This window comes from Arachis hypogaea, chromosome 4 (genome assembly GCF_003086295.3).
Source record: "Arachis hypogaea cultivar Tifrunner chromosome 4, arahy.Tifrunner.gnm2.J5K5, whole genome shotgun sequence".
NCBI classification, from domain to species: Eukaryota; Viridiplantae; Streptophyta; class Magnoliopsida; order Fabales; family Fabaceae; genus Arachis; species Arachis hypogaea.
The window spans coordinates 8,850,779-8,863,344 of NC_092039.1; the positions used below are offsets into that span (position 1 = coordinate 8,850,779).

General features: G+C 41.8%; 1 protein-coding gene and 1 non-coding gene across 2 annotated transcripts; both read left to right on the forward strand.

Moving 5' to 3' along the window:
• Window positions 1-2,980: 2,980 nt before the first annotated feature.
• LOC112798667 (small nucleolar RNA R71) lies at window positions 2,981-3,088 on the forward strand. The gene has a single exon (XR_003200268.1). It is a non-coding gene; the product is annotated as a small nucleolar RNA R71 (small nucleolar RNA).
• An 8,377-nt stretch (window positions 3,089-11,465) lies between these two features.
• Window positions 11,466-12,566, forward strand: LOC112794603 (uncharacterized). Its single transcript, XM_025836593.1, has one exon. It carries the CDS (start codon window positions 11,466-11,468, stop codon window positions 12,564-12,566), a length of 1,101 nt encoding a protein of 366 aa, XP_025692378.1.

Sequence of the window (12,566 nt, forward strand, 5' to 3'; positions counted from 1 at the left end):
ATCTCCTTGCATCTTGGGCAAGTTGAATGCCAACCTTATATTTTCCGGACTAAAATCCAAGTATTTCCCCTAAACCATAGTAAGCCAATTCTTTGGGTCCGGGTTCACACTTTGATCATGGTTCTTGGTGATCCATGCATTGGCATAGAACTCTTGAACTATTAAGATTCTGACTTGTTGAATGAGGTTGGTAAGAACTTCCCAACCTCTTCTTCGAATCTCATGTCGGATCTCCGGATATTCACTCTTTTTGAGTTTGAAAGGGACCTCGGGGATCACCTTCTTCAAGGCCACAACTTCATAGAAGTGGTCTTGATGCACCCTTGAGATGAATCTCTCCATCTCCCATGACTCGGAGGTGGAAGCTTTTGCTTTACCTTTCCTCTTTCTAGAGGTTTCTCCGGCCTTGGATGCCATAAATGGTTATGGAAAAACAAAAAGCAATGCTTTTACCACACCAAACTTAAAAGGTTTGCTCGTCCTCGAGCAAAAGAAGAAAGAAGAGAGTAGAAGAAGAAGAAATGAAGGAGATGGAGGAGGCTTTGTGGTTCGGCCAAAAAAGGGGAAGAAAGGGGGTTGTGTGAAAATGAAGGAGTGAAGATAGGTTTATATAGGGGTGGAGAGAGGGGTAGGTTTCGGTTATGGGAGGGTGGGTTTGGGAGGGAAAGTGTTTTGAATTTGAATGGTAAGGTAGGTGGGGTTTTATGAAGGATGGATGTGAGTGGTGAAGAGAAAGATGGGATTTGATAGGTGAAGGGTTTTTGGGGAAGAGGTGTTGAGGTGATTGGTGAATGGGTGAAGAAGAGAGAGAGTGGTGGGGTAGGTAGGGATCCTGTGGGGTCCACAGATCCTGAGGTGTCAAGGAAAAGTCATCCCTGCACCAAGTGGCGAGCAAAATTGCTCTTTGTGCCAATTCTGGCGTTAAACGCCGGGCTGGTGCCCATTTCTGGCGTTTAACGCCAACTTCTTGCCCTTTTCTGGCGTTTAACGCCAGTCTGGTGCCCCTTTCTGGCGTTAAACGCCCAGAATGGTGCCAGACTGGGTGTTAAACGCCCATCTGCTAGCCTTACTGGCGTTTAAACGCCAGCAGGTTCTTCCTCCAGGGTGTGCTATTTTTCTTTCTGTTTTTCTTTCTGTTTTTGCTTTTTCAATTGATTTTGTGACTTCTCATGATCATCAACCTACAGAAAACATAAAATAACAAAGGAAAATAGATAAAATATAACATTGGGTTGCCTCCCAACAAGCGCTTCTTTAATGTCAGTAGCTTGACAGAGGGCTCTCATGGAGCCTCACAGATGCTCAGAGCAATGTTGGAACCTCCCAACACCAAACTTAGAGTTTGAATGTGGGGGTTCAACACCAAACTTAGAGGTTGGTTGTGGCCTCCCAACACCAAACTTAGAGTTTGACTGTGGGGGCTCTGTTTGGCTCTGTTTTGAGAGAAGCTCTTCATGCTTCCTCTCCATGGTGACAGAGGGATATCCTTGAGCCTTAAACACAAAGGATTCTTCATTCACTTGAATGATCAATTCTCCTCTATCAACATCAATCACAGCCTTTGCTGTGGCTAGGAAGGGTCTTCCAAGGATGATGGATTCATCCATGCACTTCCCAGTCTCTAGGACTATGAAATCAACAAGGATGTAATGGTCTTCAACTTTTACCAGAACATCCTCTACAAGTCCATAAGCTTGTTTTCTTGAGTTGTCTGCCATCTCTAGTGAGATTTTTGCAGCTTGCACCTCAAAGATCCCTAGCTTCTCCATTACAGAGAGAGGCATGAGGTTTACACTTGACCCTAGGTCATACAAGGCCTTCTTGAAGGTCATGGTGCCTATGGTACAAGGTATTGAAAACTTCCCAGGATCCTGTCTCTTTTGAGGCAGTTTCTGCCTAGACAAGTCATCCAATTCTTTGGTGAGCAAAGGGGGTTCATCCTCCCAAGTCTCATTACCAAATAACTTGTCATTTAGCTTCATGATTGCTCCAAGGTATTTAGCAACTTGCTCTTCAGTGACATACTCATCCTCTTCAGAGGAAGAATACTCATCAGAGCTCATGAATGGCAGAAGTAAGTCCAATGGAATCTCTATGGTCTCATTTTGAGCCTCAGATTCCCAGGGTTCCTCATTGGGGAACTCATTGGAGGCCAGTGGACGTCCATTGAGGTCTTCCTCAGTGGCGTTCACTGCCTCTTCCTCCTCTCCAAATTCGGCCATGTTGATGGCCTTGCACTCTCCTTTTGGATTTTCTTCCGTATTGCTTGGAAGAGTACTAGGAGGGAGTTCAGTAATTTTCTTACTCAGCTGACCCACTTGTGCCTCCAAATTTCTAATGGAGGACCTTGTTTCAGTCATGAAACTTTGAGTGATTTTGATTAGATCAGAGACCATGGTTGCTAAGTCAGAGTTGTTCTGCTTAGAACTCTCTGTCTGTTGCTGAGAAGATGATGGAAAAGGCTTGCCATTCTAAACCTGTTTCTTCCACCATTATTATTGTTGAAACCTTGTTGAGGTCTCTGTTGATCCTTCTATGAGAGATTTGGATGATTTCTCCATGAAAGATTATAGGTGTTTCCATAGGGTTCTCCCATGTAATTCACCTCTTCCATTGAAGGGTTCTCAGGATCATAAGCTTCTTCTTCAGATGAAGCTTCCTTAGTACTGCTTGGTGCATTTTGCATTCCAGACAGACTTTGAGAAATCATATTGACTTGTTGAGTCAATATTTTGTTCTGAGCCAATATGGCATTCAGAGTATCAATCTCAAGAACTCCTTTCTTCTGATTAGCCCCATTGTTCACAGGATTCCTTTCAGAAGTGTACATAAATTGGTTATTTGCAACCATTTCAATTAGTTCTTGAGCTTCTGTAGGCGTCTTCTTCAGATGAAGAGATCCTCCAGCAGAGCTATCCAAAGACATCTTGGATAGTTCAGAGAGACCATCATATAAAATACCTATGATGCTCCATTCAGAAAGCATATCAGAGGGACACTTTCTGATTAATTGTTTGTATCTTTCCCAAGCTTCATAGAGGGATTCTCCTTCTTTCTGTCTGAAGGTTTGGACTTCCACTCTAAGCTTACTCAATTTTTGAGGTGGAAAGAACTTTGCCAAGAAGGCATTGACTAGCTTTTCCCAAGAGTTCAGGCTTTCTTTAGGTTGTGAGTCTAACCATATTCTAGCTCTGTCTCTTACAGCAAAAGGGAATAGCATAAGTCTGTAGACCTCAGGGTCAACCCCATTAGTCTTGACAGTGTCACAGATTTGCAAGAATTCAGCTAAAAACTGATGAGGATCTTCCAATGAAAGTCCATGGAACTTGCAATTCTGTTGCATTAGAGAAACTAATTGAGGCTTAAGCTCAAAGTTGTTTGCTCTAATGGCAGGGATAGAGATGCTTCTCCCATAGGAGTCGGGAGTAGGTGCAGTAAAGTCACCCAGCACCTTCCTTGCATTGTTGGCATTGTTGTTATTTTCGGCTGCCATGGGTTCTTCTTCTTTGAAGATTTCTGTTAGGTCCTCTACAGAGAGTTGTGCCTTAGCTTCTCTTAGCTTTCACTTCAAGGTCCTTTCAGGTTCAGGATCAGCCTCAACAAGAATGCTTTTGTCTTTGCTTCTGCTCATATGAAAGAGAAGAAAACAAGGAAATATGGAATCCTCTATGTCACAGTATAAAGATTCCTTGAGGTGTCAAAAGAAAAGAAAAATGGAAGGCAGAAGTAAAAGAATTCGAACTTATCAAGAGAGATGGAGTTCGAATTGTTCATTGAGGAATAGTGTTAGTCCATAAATAGAAGGATGTGAGAAGAGGGGAAGAAATTTTCGAAAATTAAGTAAAAGAATTTAAAAACATTTTGAAAAACACTAATTGATTTTCGAAAATAAGAGTGGAAAAGAAATTAAGTGATTTTTGAAAAAGATTTTGAAATTAGAAAATAAAAAAGATATGATTGAAAACTATTTTGAAAAAGATGTGATTTTAAAATTTAATGACTTGGCTATCAAGAAAAGATATGATTCAAACATTAAACCTTTCTCAACAGAAAAGGCAACATACTTGAAATGTTGAATCAAATCATTAATTGATAGCAAGTATCTTTGAAAATAGAAAGAAATTAATTTTGAAAAAGATTTGATTGAAAATATTTGATTTGAAAAAGATTTGATTTTGAAAAGATTTTGAAAACTAAAAAAAATTTGATTTGAAAACAAAATCTTCCCTCTTGTGCCATCCTGGCGTTAAACGCCCAGAATGGTGCACATTCTGGCGTTTAACGCCCAAACCATTACCCTTTTGGGCGTTAAACGCCCAGCCAGGCACCCTGGCTGGCGTTTAAACGCCAGTTTGCCCTTCTTCACTGGGCGTTTTGAACGCCCAGCTTTTTCTGTATAATTCCTCTGCCGTATATTCTGAATCTTCAATTCTCTATATTATTGACTTGAAAAGACACAAATTAAAATTATTTTTGGATTTTTAATAATAAGGAATAATCAAAATGCAACTAAATAACAATGCATGCAAGACACCAAACTTAGCAGTTTGTATACTACTGACACTGACAAAATGAGAATGCATATGAGACACATAAACACTCAAGTCAAGAGAATTTAAAAATCAGAGCAATGAAACCATCAAGAACAACTTGAAGATTAATGAAGACACATGCATGAATGGAAAAAGAACAGAAACATGCAATTGACACCAAACTTAACATGAGACTCTAGACTCAAACAAGAAATATTTTTGGTTTTTATGATTTTGTAATTTTTTTGTGCTTTTTCGAAAATTAAGTGGAAAAAGAAAATAAAGATATCAAAATTCTAAATGAGAATTCCAGGAATCATGCAATGTTAGTCTAAGACTCCGGTCCAGGAATTTGACATGGCTTCATAGCCAGCCAAGCTTTCAAAGAAAGCTCCGGTCCAAAACACTAGACATGGCCAATGGCCAGCCAAGCCTTAGCAGATCACTGCTCCAACAGCAAGATTGATAGAAATCAACAAGCTCTTGTGATGATAAGTTGAAACCTCGGTCCAATAAAATTAGACATGGCTTCACAGCCAGCCAGCCTTCAACAGGTCATCATGAAACTCTAGAATTCATTCTTAAGAATTCTGAAAAAAATACCTAATCTAAGCAACAAGATGAACCGTCAGTTGTTCAAACTCAACAATCCCCGGCAACGGCGCCAAAAACTTGGTGGACGAAATTGTGATCACTACAACTCCAATAATCCCCGGTAATGAATCCAAAAACTTGGTGTTCAATACCATGGCATAAACACAACTTCGCACAACTAACCAGCAAGTGTACTGGGTCGTCCAAGTAATAAACCTTACGCGAGTAAGGGTCGATCCCACAGAGATTGTTGGTATGAAGCAAGCTATGGTCACCTTGTAAATCTTAGTCAGGCAAACTCAAATGGTTATGAATGATGAATAAAACATAAAGATAAAGATAGAGATACTTATGTAATTCATTGGTAGGAATTTCAGATAAGCGTATGAAGATGCTTGGTCCCTTCCATCTCTCTGCTTTCCCACTGTCTTCATCCAATCCTTCTTACTCCTTTCCATGGCAAGCTGTATGCAAGGGTTTCACTGTTGTCAGTGGCTACCTCCCATCCTCTCAGTGAAAATGTTCAACGCACCCTGTCACGGCACGGCTATTCATCTGTCGGTTCTCAATCAGGTTGGAATAAAATCCGGTGATTCTTTTGCGTCTGTCACTAACGCCCAACCTTCAGGAGTTTGAAGCTCGTCACAGTCATTCAATCATTGAATCCTACTCAGAATACCACAGACAAGGTTTAGACCTTCCGGATTCTCTTGAATGCCGCCATCAGTTCTAGCTTATACCACGAAGATTCCGGTTAAAGAATCCAAGAGATATCCACCCAATCTAAGGTAGAACGGAGGTGGTTGTCAGGCACACGTTCATAGGTGAGAATGATGATGAGTGTCACGGATCATCACATTCATCAAGTTGAAGAACAAGTGATATCTTAGAACAAGAACAAGCGGAATTGAATAGAAGAACAATAGTAATTGCATTAATACTCGAGGTACAGCAGAGCTCCACACCTTAATCTATGGTGTGTAGAAACTCCACCGTTGAAAATACATAAGAACAAGGTCTAGGCATGGCCGAATGGCCAGCCTCCCAAAGAGGGTTCAATCATAAAAACATGATCAAAAGATGAAAATACAATAGTAAAAGGTCCTACTTATAGAGAACTAGTAGCCTAGGGTTTACAGAGATGAGTAAATGACATAAAAATCCACTTCCGGGCTCACTTGGTGTGTGCTTGGGCTGAGCATTGAAGCATTTTCGTGTAGAGACTCTTCTTGGAGTTAAACGCCAGCTTTTGTGCCAGTTTGGGCGTTTAACTCCCATCCTTGTGCCAGTTCCGGCGTTTAACGCTGGAAATTCTGATGGTGACTTTGAAAGCCGGTTTGGGCCATCAAATCCTGGGCAAAGTATAGACTATCATATATTGCTGGAAAGCCCAGGATGTCTACTTTCCAACGCCATTGAGAGCGCGCCAATTGGGCTTCTGTAGCTCCAGAAAATCCACTTCGAGTGTAGGGAGGTCAGAATCCAACAGCATCTGCAGTCCTTTTTAGTCTCTGAATCAGATTTTTGCTCAGGTCCCTCAATTTCTGCCAGAAAATACCTGAAATCACAGAAAGACACACAAACTCATAGTAAAGTCCAGAAAAGTGAATTTTAACTAAAAACTAATAAAAATATACTAAAAACTAACTAGAACATACTAAAAACATACTAAAAACAATGCCAAAAAGCGTACAAATTATCCGCTCATCATCGAGCTGTCCGACCCGGGATGTTCTACTGGTAAAGCGACCGACCTCTTCAGGTCAGGACAGCCCGACCTCTTCTCAAAGAGCTCGGCCAAGTCACAAGAAAGCCCAAACAAAGGGCCCAAATAGAGGAACACGCCCCAAATCCTAAGGCGGCCCAAGCCTACAGAGAGAAGGGCGGTTTCCTTAAAGATAAGATGACCTCACTTAAAGATAAGATAAGATAAGATAACTAACTTATCTTATCCACAGAAGGCCACATCTTACCATTATAAATACACTGGAGCACCCAGGTATAACTCATACTCTGATTCTACTCAATACCTGTTTAATACCCTTGCTAACTTAAGCATCGGAGTCCCTTGCAGGTACCTCCCACCCTCCGGGGACGAAGGATCAGTGCCACTACCAAGTCCAACAAGTCAGACACATCAGCTCCGGCCGCCATACACCTACCGGACACGTTGGTTCCAACCAACACAGAAGATCTCATCCGAGATCGACCTACAGTTTTAGGTAACCCTCGGAACATTGGCGCCGTTGCCGGAGAACCTGGAAATCATCCCATTAACATGGCGGATGACCATGACAACAACCACGATTCAGGTTTGGAAGACAGAACGCCGCATAAAAATGCGGACACGATACTCAAAGATACTCCAGAAACCAACGGAGACAAAAATTCATCAAATCCAGGAGTAATAGAAGCACTTCAAAATAGATTGGAGCAACTTGAGAAAGAAGCCCAACATCGACGAGAAAAAGAAGAAGATCTACGCCGGGAAATAAGGCGGCACCGAGAATTAGAAGATAAGCTTATAAAACTCGAAGCTGATCTCAAAACTAAAGCTACTCGACCATCCACAGAGAATAGCTCTCAGAAAGATCAAGATCCATTCACCAGAGAAATTATGAAAACCAAAATTCCAAAAGATTTCAAGCTTCCGGATATGGCTCTATATGACGGCACTTCGGATCCCAACCATCATCTCAGCAACTTCAGAAGTAGAATGTACCTCACTGATGCCTCAGATGCAGTTCGCTACAAAGCCTTTCCAACGACTCTAATCAAGACAGCCATCAAATGGTTCGACAACCTACCTCCGAAATCCATCTCGAGTTTTGACGATCTGGCCAAGAAGTTCCTGGCCTGATTCTCCATACAAAAGGATAAAGCCAAACACGCACCTAGCTTACTAGGGATCAAGCAAGGAGATCGGGAGAGCCTTCGCAACTACATGGAAAGATTTAACAAAACATGCATGGACATACAAAATCTTCCAGCAGAAGCTGCCATTATGGGCCTCATAAATGGCTTACGAGAAGGACCATTTAGCCAATCTATATCAAAGAGATACCCGACATCTTTAGACGAAGTACAAGAACGGGCACAAAAATACATCAACATGGAAGAAAACTCTCGACTTAGTGAAACCTCAAGGTTCGGTTCTGTCTACCGAGATAAAGAATCCAAGAAAAAGGAAGATCGCTCCGGAGAGAAAATAAAAAAATATCATAACTATACTTCTCTTAGGGTATCCTTGGTAGATGTTTACAAAGAAGTCTGCCATACAGAGAAAATTCCTCCAGCTCGGCCACTTAAAGGTAAAAGAGGAGGAGGAAATCGGAATGAATACTGTGAATATCACCGACTTCGAGGGCATTCTACCAATGAATGCTTCGATTTGAAAAACGTCATAGAAAAATTAGTACGAAAAAGAAAATTAGATCGGTTCTTGGCCAATCGGGACGAAGAACCAAGGAAAAGAAGGAGGGATGAGGACGTCGGACGATCTGAACGATCGCCTCGCACACCAGAAAGACATGTTCACGTGATATATGGCGGATTTTCTGGGGGAGAAATCTCCAAATCATCTCGCAAGCGACACCTTAAAGAGGTATACCACGTCGAAGGAAAAAAGGAAGCCCTAGACATCCCAGCAATCACGTTTACCAAGGAAGACGCATCCGGAATCATCTCGGGACATGACGACCCCATGGTCATTACGATCATACTGGCAAACGCCAACCTTCACCGTACACTCATTGACCAGGGAAGCTCTGCCGCATCTTATTCAAAACTGCCTTCGACAAACTCGGTCTAGAAGAAAAAGAGCTAAGAGCGTACCCAAACAGCCTGTTCGGACTAGGAGATACCCCAGTTCAACCACTGGGATACGTATCGCTGCATACAACCTTCGGAAAGGGAAACCAATCCAGAACACTCAAGATAGACTACATCGTGGTCGACGTAAGCTCAGCCTACAATGCCTTAATAGGTCGGATAACGTTAAATCAACTCGGTGCAATAGTTTCAACTCCGCATCTATGTCTGAAATTTTTTAGTAAGCAGGAGAGAGAGAGAGAGACACGGCGGTGGTGGGGATAGACGCTGCTGCAGGTGGCGCCGACGTGCTGGAGCTCACCTGAGATGAAGAGAATAGGAGCTTGAGCTTGATTTGTTCTGTGAACGAGAAAGAACGAGAGAGACAGGGGCTGTGTTCTACTGGTTTAGTGTTTAAAAGAGTAGGAGAAGAAGGAGAAGGTAGATGCGGTGGTTAGTGTGGCGGCGGTGGCGCTGTGAGTGAGGAAATGAGAAGAAGAAGCTCATGCGTGCGACGGAGACGTTCCTTGAAGGAGAGAGGAACAACTCTGATCTCTGATATTTTGTGTGTAAAAGGAGCTCGATTGGGTGGTTATAAAATTAGGGTTACCTTAATATTTTCGACGAAAAATTTAAATTACAAACGGATTTTTTGTATGTAATAATTTAATAAAATGCAGCGTTCTGTTTATTTAATTATAGACAGATTTTCCGTCTATAACTATTTTTTACAAAAAAATTAATTTTACCGACAGAATTATCGACGGATTCTATTTTTCGTCTGTAATTTATGTTAATTATTTTTTTGTTTTTCGACAAAAAATCCCTCTAAAATTCCGTCTGTATTTTCGTGGGATAAAATCCGTCGAAAATATCCGTCTGTAATAACTACTTTTCTAGTAGTGAGTGTTTATTTATTTATTTTTTATGTAAAAGAGTTTAACACAATAAAGTGGAGCAACAGCATACCAAATATAAAAAACTAAACAACAAAAAATAAAAAAAATCAATCCATAATTATCTTTGACATTACCATCAACCACTATTAAAATTAAATATTTGTTTAATTTATTATTTCTGAATCTTTTGCATGTGTATCTTATATATAAAATTATTGTATTTTTATGTCATTATCCATTACTAAAAGGGCTTGACATAAGAATAACATCTAAGAATTTTAGATCTTTTAGTTATCTTAGTCCTTACTTAATTTGACATGGTTTAAGATAATAATATTTTTGTTCATTGCGTGCCTCAATACTATGGTCTAGGTCCAAGTAAGTCAAAAAAGGCCAAACCCAAAGGTTAGCCTTTACCGCTTACCCGACCTCCTCAAAGAGGTTGGGTTCGACATAAGCTGGCAGATAACACTTATTCAAATAAGTAACTGCCCCTTAAAATCTTTCATCCACTTCTAAAAGAAATATCTCAACAACCTTAAGATAAAGGGACGATTATCCACATTCAGAAGTGGAACTACTTCAATGGTGGTTATTGGATCATCACCTATAAATACACTAACACACTCAAGTAAAGCTAAGTTCTAATATATTAAACCTGCTTAATGCCTTGCTGACTTGGGCATCAGAGTGTCTTTGCAGGTACCACCCCCATTCCTCAAATATACAACTCGGACGGCGGCTCCCAAACATAGAGCAAGTCGGAGACCACCATCTTCTAACGTTAGGGCCTTTCATTCAAGCCCAGTCCATCTAGTTTAGGTTACCCTCGTAACATTAGCGTCATTGCCGGGGACCTGGGGGATCAACTCATAATGGCGGATGACCAGAACGAGGATGGACATACTGCATTAGAATCTGAGCAAGAGCATCAAGATGCAGTCAACAATGACAGAGCAATAATATCTCCACAAGGAGCGCACAGACATCATAGAGAAGGTCTCTCAGGCATTCAAGATTCAAGAAGAATCTCTTTTGAGGTGCACGAGCCAGAGAAAGAGGGACAACCTCACGCTGCCGATCTCATGGGCTGCTACATGGCCACCAAGGATGGCTAGAACAGCTGGAACAAGAGCTGGAATGACAGCGAGAAGTGGAGAGAAACCTAAGAAGAGAGGTTGAGCGACAAAAATAGCTTGAAGAAAAGCTCTTAAGACTAGAATCCAACCTCCGAGATAGGGGTTCTCGCGTTAACCAAGAAGACACCACGTTTGGGGGAGAAGATCCATTCAGTGAAGATATCACGAGGGCAAAAGTTTCAAGAAACTTCAAAAGCCCTAACATGGATCTGTACGATGGGACCACCGACCCAAAACACCACCTCAGCAATTTCAAAAATTGGATGTATCTAGCCGACGCCTCTGATGCTACCCATTGCAAAGCCTTTCCAGCAACTTTGATAAAGGCGGCGATGAAGTGGTTTGATAGCCTCCCACCCAGGTTGGTCACCAGCTTCGACGACCTCTCGCGTAAGTTTCTTATGCGGTTTTCAATCTAGAAGGACAAAGTCAAACACGCGCCTAGTCTGCTGAGAGTAAAATAGGAGGTCGGAGAACCCCTGAGAGACTACATGGAGAGGTTCAACAAAGCATGCTTGGAAATTCAAGATTTGCCTACGGAAGCAGTGATCATGGGCCTAGTAAATAGACTCCGAGAAGGACCCTTCTCTCAGTCCATCTCGAAAAGACATCCGACTTCTTTAAGCAATGTACAAGAAAGAGCTGAAAAGTACATCAACATGGAGGAGAATGCCATATTACGGGAACCAGGCTGGCGACCCGGGCACCCTCACTCGTCAAGGGAGAAGGAGAGGGAGCCCAAGAAGAAAGAAGAAGTCAGGTCTGAAAGGCCCAGAAGATATCATTCTCATACTTCCCTACGAGTTTTTCTAGTTAACATTTACAGAGAAATTTATCACACTGAAAAGCTACCTCCCCCTCGATGCATCAAGAACAAGAAAGGGGGAAGTCGTAGTGAATACTGTGAATATCACAAGTTATATGGGCACTCTACCAATAATTGTTACGACTTAAAAAATGTAACAGAAAAGCTGGCCAAAGAAGGTCAGCTTGATAGATATCTCATGGAAAGATCAGACAATCATGGAAAAAGGAAACGAGATGAGGAAGATTGGAGAGATCTGCCACCACGGACCCCGGAACGACATATACATATGATATCGGAAGGGTTTGCTGGGGGAGGACTCACCAACTCATCTCGTAAAAGACATCTGAAGGAAGTTTACCAAGTTGGGAGTGAGCTGCTCGACCTCCCAATCATCTCTTTCACCAAAGAAGATGGGCAGGGTATTGTTCCCGGACATGACGATCTGGTGGTAATTACCATGATTCTCACCAACACTCATCTACACAGAACACTGGTGGATCAGGGGAGCTCGGCAGACATCCTGTTCAAGCCAGTGTTTGACAAGTTGGGATTGGACGAAAAGGAGTTAAGGGCATACCCTGACACCCTCTTCGAACTAGGGAACACACCAATAAAACCACAAGGATTTATATCCCTACATAAAACTTTTGGAAAGGGAATGAAATCCAAAACTCTAAGTATCAACTTCATTGTCGTCAATTTGGGCTTGGCCTATAATGCCTTGATAGGTAGAACGGCCCTAAATTGGCTTGGAGCAGTGGTATCTACCCCTATCTTTGCATAA